Here is a 21,646-nt window from a genome sequence, read left to right as displayed (position 1 = left end):
TTATTACCGTGTTATTTAATTGTTAGGTTAAAAAAATTCAAAAAATTAAAGGAATATTGAGAACGTTGTCCTCATAGTGAAGCAGCTTTTATGTACCAGCTTTGTATTGTATAAGAGAAAAATCTTACATAAAACGGTGCTTATGAAATAGGGCTTTTAACAATTTTTTATTTGAAATGGATAAGTCGAAAACCCAATTAAATAGAAGAAAAAGTTCAGCTGAAACCCTGTTAATCATTAGTTTACAGTTAAAATATTAGTACAAAAAATCAATACCTACATAAAAAAATGTTACTTTGGCAAAAATTTTACTTTTGGAATAATAGATAACAAAGGATCAAAAAATAGTCTTTGAAAAAATTGGGTGGAAGGCCGTTTTTTCGTGGATGAAGGTTTTAGATAAAGCAGAGACAAAGATTCCATAAAGTTATCAAAAATTTGTTTGGTGAAAGGGTGTTTTTTTTTTTGTAGGGTTGAGTTATGTGTGAGAAAGGTATCATAACCGCTGACATAAACCATTTATACCATTGATTTTATTGGACTTATTGCGAATTTTCTTTATTTTCCATACAAAAAAAAAAACACCCTTTTATATAAAATATTTTTAAACTCAAATAATTAGATTTCTGAATCATTTTAACCAATTTTCATTGTGGTAGGTACCTACATTTTTTACATTTAAACACCGTCACATGGTGACCATTTTCTCAATTCTTTTTTTTGAAAGCCTATATAACTCTCAAAATATATGGCTACGATTTTTTTTTAATTATTTTTCTTATAACTGTCACCGTTTTCTTTTCGACGTTGACTTTTGGGACACCCTGTATAATAGACCATTGACCACCTGTTGTGATAGTTACACAATAAAAGATTTTCTGCTTCAAGCCTTATATTTAATTATTTAAAAGCAAAACAATATTAAAAAAGCTTTCATCTAGTTTTTTATTTTAAGACTTTTCTGTTAATTCCTAAAAAAAAAAAACAATGAATCATTATAGTGCATTCATCCGGATATATACTACAGCTTTTAACAAGTTAGTTTTCATAATTTATTTCTTCACTTAACATCAAGCTTTAAATTCGACTTAGGTACAACTGAAGCTTAAAGCTTCGATATTATTATTTTTTTTAGCAGTGCACTTTGACAGATAAACAAAGTTCAATTTGTTTTTTTTTTTTTAAGTTTGAGTGAATTTTATATTCAATAAAGCTTATATGTTAAGTAAATTCATTTGAATATTTCTAATCTCTCATAAACGACATGAAAGCTTTAATATTCTCTTCGCAGACGAACAAAAATTCATCTTGGGAAACCCCCATTAATTCTTAACACATATACAAAAATGACGTAATTAGAAATATGCAGCAAAACAGCATCAACCAGTTTTTCAAGATCAAATACACCATTTTCCCAACATTGTAGAGTCGTACGGGGCAAGTGTTTGCAGCGGGTAATGACAATATTTATTTAGTATCTGTTGTATTTAAGTGAAAATTTAAGTGGATTTTTTGTTCATTTGTTTGAAATGAACAAAATATTGAACAATTTCGGAGGGAGCAAGTGTGCGCGTGCGTACCTACACTTGGAATAATTATACTTCGACTAACAAGAAAAATCTTTAAAAAATGTGTTTTTCTTGCTTAAGTCTTTAAAGATTAAGGCTAGGCGCACACATGCGATTTTAGTCTCACGATTATTTAGTCGCAAAAATGGATCACACGGATTTCAATGCCGGTGAATAATCGCGCGATCAAAATCGCATGTGTGTTCCTAGCCTAAAGATATGTGATTTATTTTTGTTGTTTAAGATTATTTCTACCTTTTAAAATACAGGTACAACAACTATTAAAAGTGTCCTTCTTACCCCGATCCCTGAGTACACTTGCCCTTTCTTGTGAATAAAATGAGAAAAATACTTATATTTTTTTTTTATTTAATAAATATTATGCTTGGAATCGTGTTTCAAAGCCGAAAGTGCGTACACTTACCCCTTACGACTCTATTAAGTAAACACAAGCTTTAATATTACATTCATATAAGTCAGAATTATTTATTAATCAAGCTTTTCATGATTGGGATAGGTTCCTACTGGCTACTGAAAAATAAACATTATTGAGTAGATGGGTTGAAAAATTTATAGATTCTAATCAATGTAAATGCGTAACAAGACAAAAGGTCAAGCTCAATAAGATAATCATTTACAGCAAAAAAAAAAGTTATTTGGCGATTAGTAAAAATAATGTTGTTTTTGAAATGTTAGCTGTGCCAACTAAGCCGAACATTACAAAACTTGCTGGGAAAAAAGTATGCATTTGAAATCTTATCACTTCTAATAAGAAACTACCTAAAAGCTTTTCCTTTTGGAAAATTCCGATCAAATTCAAACCCTTGCATATTATCGTCTTATTTTAATATAAAACATTTTGTTAAATTGCATTTACTCTCAGTCGTAAAGTGCTTGCTTACCAACAACTTCTAACAAAGATTTAGAAATAAAAATTGAAATATAAAAAAAAACTGCTGTTCCGTATAAACAATGATTGGATTGATAAACCTGACAGGTTTGGGAATATTTGCGTTATTGGTAAGGGAACATGCGCAATTTACTTTTTTAATATTAAGTTGCTTTTCTTAAGCTTTGTGCAACGCATGGACAAGAATTGATTTCAAACGAGGTCGAGGCTAGAAATTTCCTGACTGAAACAAGCAATACAATTTTTATGTTTTTCGATGAATTAACTGATAAGGAATTTTACTTTGATGTTCATCTTCAACGCAATCACAATCAATCAAATCAAAATTATATAAATTTTTTAAATCAAATTGTAGCGGATACACGAAAATTCGATTTTGAAAACTTTAATGATGAAGATTTGAAATATACATTTAAAGTATTGGTTCAATTAGCTGACGAAAATATTATTGGAGTAAATCGAAGATTAAAGATATTGGAGTTGTTAAGAGAACTAGACTTATTACCTTATGATAAAAAAATTGCACAATATGACCCAAGAAATATTTATTTAGTCTATTCACCTGATGTTGAAGAAATAATTGAGAATTCTTCTAACGAGGATGAAATCCAACATTATTGGTCATCATGGAGAATTATGAATGGAAAATGGGCAAAGGATAATCTTAACTTAGTTATCCAGGGATTAAAAGATGCTGCTAAAATGAATGGTAAATTAGAAGTGATGGGAAGTATCGAATTATTTGAACTATCGAATAGTTCATTTATTCAATCATTTATTCATTTGAATAAAAACTATCGAATAAAACTATCGAATAAAAACTATCGAATAAAAAACAATATTCGAATGAAAAAACTATAGTATAAAAAAACTATTCGAATGAGAAAACTATCGAATAAAAATTATTGGAATGAAAAAACAATCGAATAAAAAACTAATCGAATGAAAAAACTATAGTATAAAAAAACTATTCGAATGAGAAAACACTATCGAATAAAAATTATTGGAATGAAAAAACAATCGAATAAAAAAACTATTGGAATGAAAAAACTATCGAATGAAAAAACTATTCGAATAAAAAAACTATTGTATAAAAAAAACTATTCGAATGAAAAATCTATCGAATAAAAAAACTATTCGAATGAAAAAACTATCGAATAAAAAAACTACTCGAATGAAAAAAACTATCGAATGAAAAAACTATTCGAACGAAAATAGAAACTAAACAAATGAATGATTAAAACAACTATCGAATGAATGAATATTTTACAAATATCGTTAGTTTGATCATTTTTATTCGATAGTTCCCATCACTATAAATCGGTATACCAGATTAAATAAAAACCAACAATTTTATGAAACTTGTTTCCGTTTTAGAATTGTCTCCATTGGAATTTTGGTCAAGAGGATTCAACATCACTGACATGGAAGATTTGGTGTGGCAAATTCAACCTCTTTATAGGGAATTTCATACTTTTATTCGAAAAGTAATTCGAAATAAATTCGGTTCGACTGTCATCAAGCGAGACCGACTAATTCCTGCACATCTCTTTGACCAAGTTGAAATGACAATCGATAGTATTATTGAAGAACTTTTCCCTCCTGAACGTAATATAAAACTTAAATTAAAAGACAAATCAGCTGTAGGACTTTACGAAAAAACAGAAGATTTTTTTGAAGGTATAGGATTTGAAAGATTTCCTGAAAGGCTTTGGTTAAAACATACGTATTTGTCTAACAATGGATTACCATGGAATAAAGTTGGTGTTCATAATGATGACGATGATGATGATGATCAGGAGTGTCAAAGCAGAGTTATTTATAAGACTCCTAACCCTTATCTATTTTTTTGTGAGAAAATGAGTTTTACGGATTTTCTTGAATCGTATAGAAACTTGGCATATGTACACTATGCCAAGGAAATGGTAGGTCTTCCAGCTTATTTTTTCAGCGCTCCGCAAGATTTGGATCATGCCATTGGAAAGGCTATGATGTTATCGGCATCAAGTCAACCCAATGTAAAGAAAGTCGATTTGATTGATGATATTTATATCCCAGAAGGAGTTGAATTAAATCGACTTTTGCAATGGGTTTGTACAAATTGGAAGATTGCTTTTTTACTCGTTTTGAATGTATTTTTCGTTATAAGGCTTGGTATGAAGTCATGAATGTTCCATTGGATTTTGTTCATGCAAAAGTTATGGCTGATCTTTTGTCAGGAGAAATTGAAATGAAAGACCTTAATAACCATTATTGGGGGCTCTTGAGCAGATATGCAGGCATAAAGAAACCCGAATGGCATGAAATCAAGTCTGAAGTTGATATTTTTGATTTTCCTGTTAAATTTTACAAGCAAATGAGTAGCAATGAAATGTCACGGTATGTTTGGACTTGCTAAGAAATAACCCAATTTTATAATGCTTTTAATTTTTATAATTTATAGAGAATTTACAACAGAAATTTTGAGTTTTCAAATTCATAAAAAACTGTGTGAACTCAGTGGAAGCTATCCCAAAGAGCCTTTGCATCTATGTGACATAAGTGAAAGTAAAGATGCTGGAAATGCCTTGAAGTAAATTGAATTAGTTTAGTCTTGAATAACGAAAGCTAAAAATAATGTTGTTTTTTAATATTTTATAGGAAAATGATGAAGCTTGGTAAATCGAAACCATTTTACCAAGTGCTTGCAACTTTGTTTCCTGATAATCAAAAAATTAGTGCTGAAGGGCTTTTAGAGTATTTTAAGCCAGTCATTAGAATGGTTCAAAGAAAGAACAAAGAATTAAACTTAAAGGTCGGTTGGGAGACAGCAAGTCATAGACGCTCTAGAATGTAGATTAAAAAACTGCACATTTTTAGTATACAATTCTTATATTTCTGAAATAAAAGTTAACACTTTTTTTTAAGAATAAAATTTTTGAAAAAGTCAACAAATAAATTCAAGTTTAATACCAATTTTATTTGAAATCTTGTTTTGTTATAAAATAAATTTTTTTAAAGGTAGGTACATATGTAGTACTAAATATAATTTTTTTTTTATTGTGGGACATGATAATGCAGTGAACTACAATTTTGTCTTTGTCATTAAAACTGTTATCCAATAAAATAGGTAATATATATTGTTTTTTGTGTTAAAGGGTGTTTTTTTTAGGAATTGCAATATCTAAGTAATAATAATGGTCAGTATAAAAATTCAACAATTATGTTACATTCGAGATTGGAAGCAAGAGTCTAAAAGTATTTATAAGAATATAACGGTTGAAAAAGGTATTTTTTTATTGGAAAAAATTGATGAGTTTCCTCATGAGTAGGGGTTAATTCTGTAATAAGTCTCAAAAAGGCAAAGGAATGTACCTACACGGAGAAAAATGAATCTAGTATTTTATACTCCATATGACTAGTAAGGAAATTAAAGTAAAAAGCCCTAGATTTTAAGTAAAATTTACCTTACGTATTGAACATTTCTTGGCTCCGTAAAGTAATTTTTACAAGAAAATTATGGTGAACAAAATAAAGTAGTATATACCTTACGAGTAGCAATATTTTCTTTACGTAGAGTAAAATAAACCTTCATCCAAAAAAGTGTATGACTCTTTTCACTTTAAGATTATAGTAAAATATATTTTACAAATTTAACTATTCTATGAATAAGTTTTACCTTACACTAAGGTAATAATATTACCTAATTCTAGGAATTTTCCCCTATACATAGTAATAACTCTTAATTGCTGTCATTGAAAGGTCTGCCATTTTGTCTTCCATGTGTTTTGGAAATTTTTTTTTTGTCAAAGCTTTTAGGTGTCCGGGTGCGGAATAATTAATAAAGAAATAAAATCTAAAAAATTCTTTTCTCATTTGTGTTTTTCTTTTGGAAGTGAAATGTTTTCATTACTTTTTGTGTTCTTTTGTGCGTTGTTATTGGCTCCGTAATTACGGATGCATTAACATCATTCAATCTAATTAATTCATGAAGAATTAGAAAAAAATTGGATCAAATAAAGTCAATTCCATTTTTATTGATGATATTTTCCTAAATAAAATTGTTTGTTTGCACCTTACAAAAATTATAATAAACTACGTAATTTATGTAATTATTGAAAAACATAACAGGGTCATACCTAACTTACTTCTAAATAGCTTTGAGGATTATAAGTACGTGTTACATAGTTATGCTTTTCAATAATTACAAAAATCAACTTTTTTATTTTAATTTTTGTAAGATAAATGCATACAATTTTATTTAGAAAAATGTCATCAATAAAAATGAAATTGACTTTATTTGATCCAATCTGTAACTAAATTATATACCTTCCATAGAGAAGTTCAATTTACTTTAAAAATCAGTATTTTCAGCCTTATAGTAAGGTAAAATATGTACTTAACTTTCTAGTAATTTCTATTAGAAATTCATACAAAAAAAGGCTTTACTGTAAAGTTAATCATAAGCTATAAATTTACTAGAAAAGTAAGGTAAATTCCATTTTATTGGGGAGTCATCCCTATTTAAACTTTACATTACAGTTAAATATACCAGAAATAAGGTGGTTCATACCTTATTTTTTCTCCGTGTAGCTACTAATTTTAAATTTCATCATATGTATCTAAAAAAAAACACCCTTTTACTTAATTTTTATAACAAACGAAAAATATTAACGAAAATCACCAGTATTCGTTTCTATGAATTATTCTTTGAGCTTTTTTATGCTGTGACCAAGAGAAGTTTAAAAAAAATCATGTTCAGGTTTGATGGGTAAATTTTACGATACTGGTCTTCTATCTTCTTTACTCATTTTTGTAGGTAAGACAACTGCTAAAAAATAGTACCTAACACCACAAAGATTATTATTTCGAGTGTTTAACTTTTTATTGAAAATTAGTACCTAGGTATAATTACATAAATTTAAAAAAAAAACCCCTGCAACGATTTTCAGACTTTTTTTTTCTAAAAATTGCTGTTTTTCGTAAAAACATATTAAAATCTAAAGTCAAAAGAAAAAAAAACATGAAATTGTTAACAATTACCCACATTGACCCTAAGTCGTTTGGTGGTCAAAATTATGCCAAACAGTATTTTAGTGCGTATGAAAACAAATTTTATATATATTTTTTTTTTATTATTTTTATTATTAAATATTATCGTGTTCAAATATAATTTATTTATTACCTTCCTCAGGCAGTTTAACGTTATCAATTTCTAGAATAAATAATAAAAACAAAAATTATGTACAATTTAAAAAAGTCTGTTATCTTCTTTTTTTTGTTTTAAGAAAAAAATCAATTACTCTTATCAGAATGGGTCCATCCAACTTTCACATTGTTCTCTTGATTGTTCTCAGTCAACCAATTATAAGCTGGAAAATAATATGTCAATAGACTTTCACCATTCAATTTTGGATCTTCAGATAATAGGGTTGCCAACACCTCACGCATAGGTTTTGATGAACCAAGTTTTATCATTTTCCTATACAGAATATTATAAATAAATTACTAAAATATAAACTTCTATAAGTTTTTCTTTAAAACTTACTTTATTGCATCACCAGCATCTTTATTTTCAGAAAAGTCACAATTCTGTAGACGTTCTTTTGAGTATTGGTCAGCAATTGAACATAATTTCATATAAAACTGATAGCTCAAGACTTCTGACATAAACTTTCTGTAAGAAATCATAGTTGGAATTTAAGGAAAGAAAGATTCAATGGTAGGTACCTTGCTTGATGATTTTCATTCAAATCCAAGTAAAATTTGAAGGGAAAATCAAAAGAGTTACCCTCACGATCACCTGGTGGCCCAACACCAACATATTTGTCCATATATTCCCAATATTTCTTATTCAATTCTATCATTTCAAATTTTCCCTCAAATAATTCAGCCATAACTTTCGTGTGTACATAGTAAACAGGGATATTAAGCATAGCATGAATGCTCTGAAATTATTCAATCAATATTTCAATACTGACAGAATTATGGAAGAACGTATTCAACTTACCTGTCTTAAAAGTCGATTCATGAAAACTACTTCGGAAAATTCCGGAGAAGGTACAATTCCAACTTTGGCCAAATATTTTTGCGAAGAAGCTGATAAAATTACAGTCTCACCAATAGCATACTCCAAATTGTATGAATCCGCATAGTAAGCCGGTAAATGAGGTTTTTCCATGGCCATATGAATTTGAGCCATGTAACCATGTGCCTGCAAGAATGTTCTGAAATCCATTTTATGGCAATAATTCATAAAGACTTTTGAAGTTAGAGCTAGAATTGTAGCTTTACAATCGCCTTCGTCTTTTGTTGATTTCATTTTGAGCCTGCTTCCCCAATAACTTTGGGGTATAGGGTCAAATCCTATAGATTCATAGAACTTATCAGCCATTTTAAAGAGCTTTAGAGTGTCAAAGTTATTTTTAATCAAAATTTCAGTGTATTGTGGTAGGTGTTTGTGTGGGAATATTTCGTCAAGAATACTTCCATTTGTCCAAGTTTGTGCTAATACTTGTTGGAATAAATGATCGGGTATTAAACCTTTGGGATTGATTACAGAATATCCGTACTTCTTATTCAATTGGTGACGGATAAAGGCGTGTAACTGACGGTAAAAAGGCTCAATTTGCTCCATTACTTTATGCATTTGAGTCATATTGAAATCCCTCATCCAGAACTCATAACCAGATATTCCTGCAAAGAGATTAAACTGATTAGTTCAATCAAGAAGATCTCTCGACAAACTTTTTGAACAATTCACGTACAGATATAACTTTTCTTCTGGTATATTTAACATTTTTTCTGGTATATTTAACTATATCATGATTAAATTAACCAGAAAAAAGATTATTTTTACTCTGTGAGTTATCAATTTAATTCGGTAGATATATACAAAAACTTACCCGTAAAATTGGCAGCATCCTTAATACTATTGACCAAAATCAAAAAATTACTCATCGTCCATTTGTCATTTTTCTCCCTCCACGCATTCCAATAATACTTCATTTCTTCTGGATCATTACTGGTAGCAAATATTTTTTGAATATCCGGAAAATATGCCAATTTAATGCTATCATTCTTATATCCTTCAATATCCTTATTCGAAGATAGACTTTCCAAATTACTTTTTGCTGCTAAAGTAGAAAAAATTCGTTCTCCTCCCAATACGGCTAGATCACCCATTTTTTTCAATTTTTTTAATGCATAATTAAGTTCTTTATCTTTAAATTCGGTTTGATCTAAAAGTGATGCATTACGAATAATATCAATCATTGCATCGGTTTTACTTAAAATCGTATCAATTGCATTGAAAATACTTGATAATTTTTCAGTTTCTGATTCCAATGTATCTTCAGCCATTCTATCGTGGAAAGCATAGAGTGATTTTGAAGCATTTTCAATAAATTGTCTTGCTTCTTCTTCGTCATTAGATTTTAATGGTATTCCATTGGCGATCTATACAAATAAATTGAATTGTATTAGATTTGCATTGATTTTTAAAATACATTTATAAAAAAAAATCAAAATATTTACCCCGAAAACGAAAATTCCAACAAAAATTAAATTACACAATTTAGCTTGCATTTTAATGAAAATACTTTAAAACGACTTTGCTTGTGAAACAATAAGACTGTACTAAGGAACCTTGCATTTATTTTTTATTTAGAAAGTATGGAATTTTAAAACATAACCTAACGATTGTTCGACATTAAAGTTAACCTGACTCACAATTCTCGTTGATAAAGAAATTTATTTTATAGCATTCAATAAATTTACAGATTAAATTTAAACTCATCGGAGTTTAAAAATAAAGTTTATTGACTTGCCCTGGCTGGCTTACGCACAGTGGTACTACTTAAGGACAAAAAGTATGTCAAGTGTTTTTATATAGGTACCAAATGGCAGCTAAAAAATAGCAGTTAAAAATGCCGCCCAATAATAAGCAATTCAATTAAATTTTTGTTGAAATTATGCTTATTTTGAAAAGTTGGGAAATTTGAGGATTGATCCTTTGGCCTCTCTGGAAATTGGATAGGTATTTAAACATCAAAAATTTTTTGACTTGGTTGTCATTAAAAAATTTTGTATTCCTTTTTCAGATGTCTTCAGGTGGGGTTGGGATCAGAATTCATAAAGCTGAAATTCTGAAAATCTTGGACCCCAAAAACCGAGAGTCCCTTGAACCTAAATTCCTTAAAACTGAAAGTCCCGCAAGCCCAAAATTTTGAACACCCAAAAACTCCGAAAACCTAAAATCTCAAAAACTTAGAATCTCGATTGGGATTCATTCTACGTTTATGGTTTTCGGGATTTAGGTTTCTCTGGATTTTTGGTTGTTGGGAATTTGGATTTTTTGTTTTTGAAATTTTTGGTTTTCGTAATTTTGGATTTTTGATACTCTATGGGTTCAATATAGTCTTCAACAAAAACTAACATTAGTTTTGCTATAAAATTGATTTTCCCAAATTCGGATTGTAAGTGCAGGTTTTAAGAAACCTAACTAACGTTTAAAGAAATATAACTATTTTTTTTGAAAACGGGTCATTTTTTTTTTTTAATTAAGTTTTAATGTGACGGATATACAAACAATTTTTTTACCGTTAGCCGAGTGACTCCAAAAGCTGGTAAGCTCTGGTCATTGTGTATAGCGTACAGTAGCATATATTTTCAATTAGAACTTCTGCTAACTTCTGTTTCAGCTTGAATGAGCTAAGATGTACTGAAACTGTTTGATTTCTATTAAAAATTTGACTTTTTAATGCACGTTTTGTTTTTTTGATAAACAATGATGCAGTCAGAAAGTTATCTACTTGGTTAAAGAATTAACTTGTAGAAGTGGTTTCCGAGAGAAAAAGCGTCATGAATTTATTAAACATCAGCAAGTTGTAAGAACTAGCATTTAGCTACTATTGCTAATTTTCTTGAAGCAAGTTTGACACAGCAAAAATTGCTTATAGAAATTAGAGTTTAAAAAGCTCTCTTTTCGACTTTACATCATACGATATACGTAATTTATGTCAAGTTATGCATTTGTGAAAAAATTCTAACTCAAGTTAACAATCCAACATGGCATAATTATTAGAATTTAAACAAAACCCATTGAATTTCAGACAAAAAAGTCTCCAAGAGGATAGTTTCCTTAAAATGAGTGATTTTTGATTCGAAAAAAATATTAAATAACATAGATAGATAGATAGATAAAATTCTTTATTTCATAGGATTAAAGCTTACAATATTATTCTTAAGAATAAGGACGTGGCAATTCTGCCGTCTGCCTGGTATGACATTTCAAAATAAAGAAAGAAAAAAAATACATCGAAAAAGTAAAATAATAGGTAACTGATAGTTAAACATTTGGCTAATACACAAAATTCAATAGTATAATAATGTTAATTAATTGAAGAATTTAAAGGGAAACTAAACAATTTTGATGTGATTTGAAACACAAAATACAATTATTTTAAAATTCATACAAACTTAAAACATGTTATCAATTTTAAAGTAATTTGAAACACAATTAATTAACAATTTAATAATGAAAAAATATTTAATAACATTTTTGTGGATGAAAAACTAAAAAAAGCTATAGTTAAATGCTTTATCTATAACAGCTATAAAATCAAAGGCGTTTGCACCAAAAATGTTGTTTTAAAAAGTCGTTTTCTATTGATTTCTCCGCATTGGCTACAGAAATAAATACAAATATAAATATGACTGAGTCGCATGAGCTTGCTCATAAAATTCTAGGTTCTAAAATTTTTAAGACTTTTGTCAAATGTTTATGAAAAATTAAAGAAAAAAGAATTACCTATGCAATTTGACTTCTTAATTGATGAATTTTTAGAAAAAAAAAAAATATATAAAAACGTTAAATTTTTTGAAAAAATAATCTTAACATAGATAAAGTTAGTGTACCAATTTAAAAAAAAAAAATTCCAAAATTAGATTTTTTTTCAATCCAATACTTAATTATTTAAAAAAATTTGTTTTTTGTTGAAAAAAAAAACATTTTTGCAAAATTATTCAAAATACGTCTCAAATGACTTTGAAATTTTGTTATATCATAGGTTTATGATAGGTAGGTACATATTTGCTCAAAAAGAGTGAATTTTTGAATCTACCTACACAAAATCCATTCGGAACAAATTTCAAGAAAATTCGTCCATTCATTTTAAAAGTCACTTTACTTTATCTAAACTTTTGACCGAAAAATAATAGCCACTGATTATTCGCTTACATTACACTGGTCAACAAGGTTTTTGCTACAAAAACCAAAATATACTTTTCTAGTAGTTTTTGGGGTACTGAATCCAAATCTGAAGTCAGAAAAATTTGATTGGCCTTCGTTTTTTGAAATATTACCGTTAGAAAATGTCAAAAAACTTAATTTAGGCTGTTTTCAAGGTTATGTTTTTATGTGGAGTAATCCATTATAAACAAATTTGTAACGGTGCCTATAAGAACTAGTTTTCTTCTTTCAAAAAATGTTTAAATCTTTCCGATATCTCTTTTATTGCCCGAGATATTTAAAATTTAAGTAGCGGTCTTTGAATCAAAAACAACACTGGCCAACCAAACTAAATTTTTTTTGCCACAAGAATCAAAATATACTTTTCTGAAGGTTTTTGGGTTGCTGAACTCGAATCCACAATCAGAAAAATTCTATTAGCCTTCGTTCTTGAAATATTACCGTTATAAAGTGCAAAAAAAGGTTTTTTTTATAACGGTTATATTTCAAGATCGAAGGCTAGTAGAATTTTTCTGATTGCGGATTTGAGCTCAGCAACTCGAAAACCTTCAGAAAAGTATATTTTGGTTCTTGTGGCAAAAATTCTGTGGCCAGTGACTTAAACTTTAGATTAAGTTTAGTTTCTCTTTGGCTTATTAAATTAAACTTAAGATATCTCGAGCAATAAAAGAGATATCGGGAAAATTTACAGTTTTTGAAAGAAGAATATCTGTTCTTATAATAACCGTTACAAATTTGTTTATAATGAATCACCCCACATAAAAACATAACCTCGAAAACAGCCAAAATTACGTTTTTTTAGCATTATATAACGGTAATATTTCAAAAACGGAGGCCAATCAAATTTTTCTGACTTCAGATTCGGATTCAGCACCCCAAAAACTACTAGAAAAGTATATTTTGGTTCTCGTGGCAAAAAAAAACAGTTAAATTTTGTTGACCAGTGTTATACGCGTCTTTTGGTTCTCATAATAATAAGATTCTTAACTTGATAAACGTTAATAGGTATCTCATTGTTTCTCTTAATATTGTTGTATTGCATCTCCACAGCAGAAAATATGCACGCACGCACATCACAAAATTATTTTTGCACTCAGCTATCGTGTCAGTCAAGAAGATAACTACTGTAACTAATATTTCTATTGAACTTGGCCTTTTGTAATATTTCACGTGCATTGAATTGAATCATTGTAAACAGGTTGATAAACTTATATTGCATGCCACATGCAGAACCACACTGATGTGCGCTATTTTGCAGTCTTTGGATCAATCTTACTCAGAAGATGACAAACTTGTTTATACAAACAACTTACCTAACAAAAGAGGTTTCCCACGATAGAAAAAAATATAAAGCTTTGAATGCATGTTAAAGACAAGATTTAGAATAATTTGTATTGACTTTATTCAACGGTATTTAAGCTTGTTATATTTTGTAGTTTTAAGATGACTAGACTTTAAAGTAAAAGTTAACAGGTAGCGATACAGTTTTTGTGCCGATGTTCATTGTATGTTGGTAAGCTTTATTAAACTCAAAATAAATTTTCCACTGGGTTTGATATTCGTGCACCGGACCGGAAAACAAAAAGTAGGTCAAGTTCAATGATAGAGACAAATAATTATCGTCCACATTAGGTACCTATTAAGATCTCTGGTTCAGTGTATCAAAAAAAGTTTTCTTGTTATATTTTTTTCTTCAATGTTTAAAAAAAAAATGTATTCCAAAAGCTTACCTGCACTGTTTCTGTCAAAAGTAGACCTCCTATCGAAAAAAATTTAAATGCAAAATTTGTAAATAGTAAAAGTGTCTACAACTTTTACTTGAAAAATTTTTTTTATATAACCTTAAAAATATTGAAAAAAAAATGAAAAAGTACGATTTTTTTATTTTCAATTTTTATCTTTTACAAAAATGGTTGGAGTTTAACAAGACTTTGTTAAAAATTACTATCTATTTCTATCTATTTTATACCTATGTTTTTTTGAGCAAAAAGTTAATTTTTGAATTTTTGACGAATTTACCTAATTTAAAAAAGTAGCCTATTTTTCAATCAAAAAAGTTACCGAAAAAAATTTTGATTTTTGAAAAGCTTGAAATGCAGTTATTTAGATTAAAACCTTTGATTTAAGATATTAAATATTTTTTTTTTTTAAAGTTACTTCGAAAATCTTGTTCAGGATGATGAAAAAAAAATTTGGTGAAAATTTGAGCCCGTAAAAAAAATTTTAAGAGGTCTATCATCGGTGTTTTTTATTTTTATACATGATATGATGTTTTACAACAGAACTGCTAGACGATCAAAGTAAAAAAAATTTCTGTTCATTTTTTCTTATATAAAATTAAATTTCCTACAAAAAAGATCTAATTGAAAATTTTCGTCAGACGAGCCGTATTCGAGTAATTAAGCTTTTTAAATCGAAGTGTTTTTTCAATTTGCCTGTTTCACTTTAGAATTTTGTGATGAGCAAATAAGTGAATAGAAAAATAAAACCTCGACAGATTCTTATAGGAAATTTAATTCTCTACAAAAAAGGTCTTGTAGTAATTTTCCCTAAATTGAGTTTTGAAGAAGTTATTCACGATTTAAATCGAGAAAAAAATTAAAAAATCAATTTTCAATTTCAAAATTTTCTAATTCACTGAAAATTCAATATTTTCAAATTAGCAAGATGTTTTCTTGTAGGGAATTAAACGTTCTATAAAAAGTTCCTTGGCAGCAAATTAATTGCTTTAACCGTTTAGAAGATAATCGTATTCAAATCGCAAATGCATACTTGTCATAAGAAAACTATTGAAATCAGTGGGCATTGGAACATTGTTCCCACATGAGAATCTACCTTCATTCGACTTGATCATAAAAGACAAATTCACGGCGAAAGAACTGTACGAAAAATTTTATGAAAACTTGTTTTGATGAAGTATCCTGCATATTTTTGGGGAGATCGAATAAGGATGTACACTTTCTTCAATTACCCTCATCGTTTGGAATATACCATTGGAGAAGCTGTTATATTGTCGGTACTCAAAATTTAAAAGCAATTGGAATGCTTTCCAATTCGAAGATCACACCAGATGTTGAAACCAATTCTCTTCCAAGAGTTCGTAATTTCTATGAAAATAGTGAAAATAGTTGGCTATGCTAAGCTTCTTTAGATTTCTTCTTTCTTTTAAAGACAATCGTCACTCTTGTTTACACTCCATTGAATTTTGTTAATACTAAGGTTATGGCTGATCTGTTAAGTGGATATGCGAAAATGGCAGATCTAAATAAATATTATTGGCATTTAATGGAGAAATATGCAGGTATTGGTCCACCAGAGAGTTATAAGTCTGATACTCTTGACATAGCCGTAGCTAGGATTTCGTTTCGGGGGGGGTTAGCTCAGACCAAACAAAATTTTGTTTTTAGAAATCACAATACTTTATATCAACTATATGTAACTGCAGTCGATTCTAAATCCCGCTAAATCAAATAGTCATTTGAACTGTTTAGAAGCGAAAAATTTGCCAATATCCTTTTTAAGTATTTTTTAGGAGAGGAATTCGGAGTTAAAAGTTTAAAAAAGCCCTGCTTACGGTAAACGAATTTAAAAATGGCCGAATATTCAGTGGCATCTCTAGTTTTGTAGGTACAAAGAGTGATAAGTTGGTTGATATAAATTGCGAGCGTTAGCGAGCAAGAAAATTTTTTTTTAAGAAACAAATTTTAACCATTCTAAGGCTTTATAAAAAAAATTATTTCGTACAATTTAATATACAGGGTGTCCCAAAAGTTAACCTCGAAACGAAAACGGTAGATAGGGTAGGTAGTGACAGTTATCAGAAAAATAATTAAAAAAATCGCAGCCATATATTTTGGGAGTTATGGGCATTTGAAAAAAAGTCGAAAAAAATGGTCACCCTGTGACGGTTTTTCATGTGCCGTGACTACAAATCTTAATTTTTCTCATTTTTTTCTTTTGTTACGGAACCTTGAATAACCCTGCTATCAAATGCATTCAAAAATTTTAACTCAGCTGTATCAGTTTTAAAGAAAATATTACTTTTTACCCAACTTAGTACAAAAAATTTTTACATGACTCTAATTCAATGAGCCGTAGTGTAAAAAAAATGCACTACAAAGTTGGTGTGTTCAATTCTCTTTTCAGAATGGTATAAAATTGTTGGGAATATTCCATAAATAACCGAGATACATTTTTTTTCTTAAGAAATCCGACTTTTTTATGAGGTAATTTTTCCATGTTATTCAAGTTTTGTACCCTTTCAGAACCTTTCAGAATATTTTTTCGATTTTCGCACCATATAAAAATGCTATTTATATAAAACCGAGTATTGCAGCGACACCCTACTATTTTTTTATTAAAGGGGATCAAAAAACAAGAATATTGAGAAGAACAAAATGTCCCGTTACTTTCTCTTATAATTTTTAGAAATAAAAACAAGTTTTTCTTTCATTGCAAAAGTATAATCGCATTTTTTTTATTTTGAGTATGGCCAACAAGGTTTTTGTTACAGAAACCAAGATATACTTTTCTAAAGGTTTTTTATATGCTGACCTCGAATCCGAACTCAGAAAAATTCTATCACATCGCGTTTTTGAGATATTCCCGTTAGAAAATCGAAAATCCCGCTTTTTACCAGTTTTCGAGGTTATTTCCTAGCGTTGGTAGGTACTACAGTCTCTGAATAAATCGATACATTTATTTTCGCTTACATACTGGATTTAAGGTTAACATAGAACAAAAGTGGGTAATAAGCAATAAGTACTTGTGGTATTTAAAGGGTTCTTAAAAGAGCATTTTAAGGTGTTAACATAGTGCTTAAGGAAATGGTCAAAGAGATAAAAACTCTTTGTAATGGACCAAACAATTTTTGTTTTCCTTTATACAAACTTCATCGACAGCTTCTGCAACGATGCAAAATTGGTAGTGATTTTAAGGGAGATTTTCATAGGTATAGGTAATCAAATCACTAAAATACAAAAACAAATCATTTAGTGCTGCACATATTAGACTTGTATATGTTTATAATATACGTTTCTTTTGATTTTCTGAAAAAAATTTCGGGGGGGGGGGTTTAAACACCCAAAACCCCCCCCCCCCCCCCCCTAAATACGGCTATGACTCTTGATCTTTCCGCTGGTTTTTATACAGAAATGAATGATAAATATATGTCAAGGTAAAGTTGGTAGGTCTCAAAACCATTCTGCGACGTGCTTTCAACCATGTTTCCAAAAAATCCAACAATAAGAACCGAAGGCATTTTGGAATATTATGCTCCAATTAAGAACTTGATTACTAAGAAGAATAAGGAAGCTAATGCGGACCTTGGTAGGAAATCATCTACTTCTAGCTGAAATTAGACTAGAAAAAAAAAATTCATTTAAAACATTAAAACGATGTTTCAGATAAATACATCGGTTCGTTTTGAATAAATTGATTTTTCAAAATAAAATTTTTAAATTAAAAAAAAAAAAACAAAAATTAAAATGATTTTTTGAACATTCATCTTAATTTTAAAACTAAAATTAACAACACGCTTTTGTATAAACATTTTTCTTGAAATCAGTGTTTCCAAAATAGGATCATGTTTCACAACCTTCGCATTATTTTTCTTCCTAAAGTCAGGTTTAATTTTTAAGCTTGATTTACATTGAACTATAAAAAGTGGGTACAAAAAAAAAAGTCTGCAACTGATTTTGTTATGATTTCCCGAATGCAAATATCACAAAAATGTTCTAGTCTAAAACACAAACAAACAGTTAGAAAAAAATATTTTCACTTTTGTACTTTTGCAAAAAGTGGCCAGTTAAGGCTTTGTTTTTTTCAGAATTCTATACTTACCCTTTAATACATAGCAAGAAAAAAATAAATCAATTTCAACTCTCATTTTTGAATTCATTTTTTGAACTTTATTGAAAGAAATAGTATTTTAGTTTAGAGCTTTAATTGATTTCTGATGTTTTCAATCCTAGTTTCACGTTAGCTTCTTTATTGATCTCACCAATCATAACCTTTAATGGATTGTAATACTCCAAAAGACTATCAGCCATCACTTTCGGATTGTCAGGAAACATTGTTGCTAAAACTTCATTCATTGGCTTAGAGCTGCCTAGCTTCATCATTTTCCTAATATTAGACAAAAAGTTTAGTAAATTTCGATGTCAAATAGTCATTATTTTCTCTTACTTCAAAGCGTCTCCAGCATCCTTGCTCCCATGCATATCGCATAAATGCAAATCTTCTTTAGGATACTTTCCACTAAGTTCACATAACCGTTTGTAGATTTGATAGCTCACAATTTCCATATTAAATTTTCTAAAATGTAAATAGTATTTTTTTTTTCAAGTCTTACTTATTTAGTGTTTTTGCAAATATTTACCTTGACATCTCATTTTCATTCATGTCCATGAAAAAATTGTATGGCAAATCCAAAGTATTTGACCCGCCATCATTTGGTGGTCCAATACCAGCATATTTGTCCATAAGTTCCCAATAATGTTTATTGAGTTCTTTGATCTTCACTTTCTCCGACATTAAATCAGCCATCACTTTTATATGAACAAAATCTAAAGGAAGATTTAGTACTTTTTGGATTGCCTGTTGAACAAGACAATTATACAAAATCGATAATAGCTTATTTCAATATAAATCAATACCTTTCTTAAAATTCGATTAATTTCAACTTCTGTTGTAAAATTAAAATCCAAAATCATTCCAATTGCCTTCAAATTATGATGTGTCGAAGTCGATAAAATCACTGCATTTCCAATAGCATCTTCTAAACCTTTCGTTTCGAAAAAATAAGCTGGTAAACCAGTCATCTGTTGGGCATAATATATATTCCCCATTTGAGCATAGGCTTGAAGAAAATCCATAAAATTCATTTTCTCACAAAACTCCAAACGAATATCGGGAGTTGAGTAAAAAACTTTTGCCTCACATTCATCATCATTGTCATCGTGAGGTTTTATAATTTTGTAAGGATATTTCTCAAATCCTAAATGCTCATAAAATCTTTCAGCTATTTCATACAAATTTATTGCCTTGAATCTTTTCTTCATAACTGATTCGACGGGAGGGAGATTTTTAAGGGGGAAAACGTCTTCAATAACGCTGTTGTTTGACCAAGCTTGAGCTAGAACTTGCTCAAACAGATGATCAGGGATTAGTCCATCGGGTTTTATAATAGAATCACCGTATTTCTTTTGTAACTGGTTACGTATGAAAGCATGAAGTTCAATGTATAAAGGTTTTATTGCAGCCATCAAGTTTCAGTAATGTTGTTCTTTTGTAACCAAAACTCTTGTGGTGACATATCTAAAATTAAAAGAATTTTACGTAAATTTAACTCGCTTGAGTACCTGCTTTTAAACTAAGGTTAAATTTTCAAATGAAAAAGAGTCCAACTCTTCGAAATGGTAGGTAAGTTCACTTCTTGAGAATATACCAGCAAGGAGCAGAGGGCACTTTAGCATATTCCAAGAAAACAGTATGTAACTATCGCTCTGTCGATGTCACCCTGTCACCTTGTCAATTTGTCACTTGATCGCATCTAACGCATTGTCGAATCAACAGTCTTTCACCTTACCGGCCTGGTACTTTGTCGCCAGGTCACCTCGTCAACCTGTTGCTTTGTATAACCCTGTCGCCTTGTCTTCATTGGCATTGTACTCATTTTTAGAGTTTTTAGAATTTTTTTTTTTAATATTATTAAATCCTAAGCGGGCTTAAGATAGAAATTATTTTTTTTTCTTCTTAATTTAAGATTTTTTTTGTCCAGATCAAAAGAAAAAAAATTTTTTGTCTTAGAGATTTGGAGACTTTTTTTTTGCCCATGATTTTTTTTAAGAGTTTTTTGCATTGGACTAATTTTTAGAGTTTTTCGAGAAAAAATTATTTTTATTAGTTTTTCCAGAATTATTTTTTAGTTTTAACTTTTTTGTCGAAATTTTTTTTTTCTTGATTCATCATTTTTAGAGTTTTTCAAGATTTTTTTTTATTTTAACTTTTTTTTTGTCCATGATGATTTTCTTATAGTCGTCATTGGCTCATTTGGCTCATTTTTAGAATGTATCGAAAAAATTTTTTTTTTTAGAGTTTTTCAAGAATTTTTTTATTTATTTTTACTTTTTTTTCTTAGTTTTTCGAGAATTTTTCTTTTTATAGTTTTAACTTTTTTTTGTCGTCATTTTTGAAGAAAATTTTTTTTTTCTTGCCATTATAGTCCAAGAGCTAGTGGCACATTTGACTAAGGTAGCTCTTTTAAGGCTGAAAATTCGTACAATGGTAGTTTTCAGCATGCTTAGTAAGAAAATCTTGGTCTGGCAGGCCTCAGCGGTGCACATCATAAATATATTTGACCTTGAAAGTTTAATTTTCAACTTTTTTTGCCCAAAATTTGACTTTGAAATCGATTATTTCGAAAAGTATTGATTGAAATAACTTGATTTAAAAACTTATATAAAGTGTAATATTCTGCCTTTTGAAAAATGTATCACTCATAACTGTAGGTGTTGCCGTCGTTTTTAAATATTTTTTTTTTATTTTGAGTTACTTTTTTAGAAAATTGCCCCTCCCTCCTAAACGGGGGGAGATAGACCCCCCCTTGCTTGTATTTAACTCCTCTGCAAAAATCAGTTACTAATTTTCTCCGCCTTAGAAAACCATTTTTGGCTAAAATTTTTTTTTTTGTATTTTATATTTTTTGGGGAAATTACGATAGCTAAGGCGGGGAAAATTAGTAACGGATTCTTGCAGAGGAGTTAAATACAAGCATTTTTTACTATGAGAAGGGGGGGTCTATCTATCCCCGTTTCGGAGGGAGGGGCAATTTTCTAAAAAAGTAACTCAAAATAAAAAAAAAATTATTTAAAAACGACGGCAACACCTACAGTTATGAGTGATACATTTTTCAAAAGGCAGAATATTACACTTTAT

The 21,646-nt window shown here is 29.3% G+C and overlaps 3 protein-coding genes across 4 annotated transcripts; 1 reads left to right on the top strand and 2 right to left on the bottom strand.

The window, feature by feature from the left end:
- Positions 1-2,323: 2,323 nt before the first annotated feature.
- Positions 2,324-5,438, top strand: LOC129916255 (angiotensin-converting enzyme-like). The gene is made up of 6 exons (XM_055996104.1): positions 2,324-2,588; positions 2,641-3,187; positions 3,856-4,568; positions 4,628-4,857; positions 4,922-5,050; positions 5,119-5,438. The coding sequence occupies exons 1-6, from the start codon at positions 2,541-2,543 to the stop codon at positions 5,312-5,314; spliced, it is 1,863 nt and encodes a 620-aa protein (XP_055852079.1). The 5' UTR covers positions 2,324-2,540; the 3' UTR covers positions 5,315-5,438.
- Positions 5,439-7,593: 2,155 nt separating this feature from the next.
- LOC129914690 (angiotensin-converting enzyme-like) lies at positions 7,594-10,122 on the bottom strand. 2 transcript variants are annotated; one of them, XM_055994031.1, is made up of 8 exons: positions 9,994-10,122; positions 9,777-9,915; positions 9,363-9,698; positions 8,468-9,153; positions 8,188-8,405; positions 8,006-8,134; positions 7,761-7,939; positions 7,594-7,672 (listed from the first exon to the last, which is right to left on the bottom strand). In XM_055994031.1, exons 1-8 carry the CDS (start codon positions 10,042-10,044, stop codon positions 7,632-7,634), a joined length of 1,779 nt encoding a protein of 592 aa, XP_055850006.1. In that variant the 5' UTR covers positions 10,045-10,122; the 3' UTR covers positions 7,594-7,631. The 2 variants fall into 2 exon arrangements, with proteins under 2 accessions (XP_055850006.1, XP_055850005.1); XM_055994030.1 differs by having other exon boundaries at positions 9,363-9,915.
- An 8,482-nt stretch (positions 10,123-18,604) lies between these two features.
- Positions 18,605-20,001, bottom strand: LOC129914450 (angiotensin-converting enzyme-like). The gene is made up of 4 exons (XM_055993713.1): positions 19,366-20,001; positions 19,089-19,306; positions 18,896-19,024; positions 18,605-18,835 (listed from the first exon to the last, which is right to left on the bottom strand). Exons 1-4 carry the CDS (start codon positions 19,972-19,974, stop codon positions 18,652-18,654), a joined length of 1,140 nt encoding a protein of 379 aa, XP_055849688.1. The 5' UTR covers positions 19,975-20,001; the 3' UTR covers positions 18,605-18,651.
- Between the last annotated feature and the right edge of the window lie 1,645 nt (positions 20,002-21,646).

Source organism: Episyrphus balteatus, chromosome 3 (assembly GCF_945859705.1).
Source record: "Episyrphus balteatus chromosome 3, idEpiBalt1.1, whole genome shotgun sequence".
Classification (NCBI taxonomy): domain Eukaryota; kingdom Metazoa; phylum Arthropoda; class Insecta; order Diptera; family Syrphidae; genus Episyrphus; species Episyrphus balteatus.
The sequence above is the reverse complement of the archived record's forward strand: the minus strand, read 5'-3'. Positions and strand labels throughout refer to the sequence as shown.

Coding starts and splice junctions, on each gene's coding strand:
- LOC129916255 (XM_055996104.1), top strand. CDS start 2,541: ATGATTGGATTGATAAACCTGACAGGTTTGGGAATATTTGCGTTATTG. Junction 2,589..2,640: donor TGGGAATATTTGCGTTATTG/GTAAGGGAACAT, acceptor GCTTTTCTTAAG/CTTTGTGCAACGCATGGACA. Junction 5,051..5,118: donor GATGCTGGAAATGCCTTGAA/GTAAATTGAATT, acceptor AATATTTTATAG/GAAAATGATGAAGCTTGGTA.
- LOC129914690 (XM_055994030.1), bottom strand. CDS start 10,044: ATGCAAGCTAAATTGTGTAATTTAATTTTTGTTGGAATTTTCGTTTTC. Junction 8,135..8,187: donor AATGAAAATCATCAAGCAAG/GTACCTACCATT, acceptor GATTTCTTACAG/AAAGTTTATGTCAGAAGTCT. Junction 7,940..8,005: donor GATGCTGGTGATGCAATAAA/GTAAGTTTTAAA, acceptor TATTCTGTATAG/GAAAATGATAAAACTTGGTT.
- LOC129914450 (XM_055993713.1), bottom strand. CDS start 19,974: ATGGCTGCAATAAAACCTTTATACATTGAACTTCATGCTTTCATACGT. Junction 19,025..19,088: donor AATGAAAATGAGATGTCAAG/GTAAATATTTGC, acceptor TTTACATTTTAG/AAAATTTAATATGGAAATTG. Junction 18,836..18,895: donor GATGCTGGAGACGCTTTGAA/GTAAGAGAAAAT, acceptor GTCTAATATTAG/GAAAATGATGAAGCTAGGCA.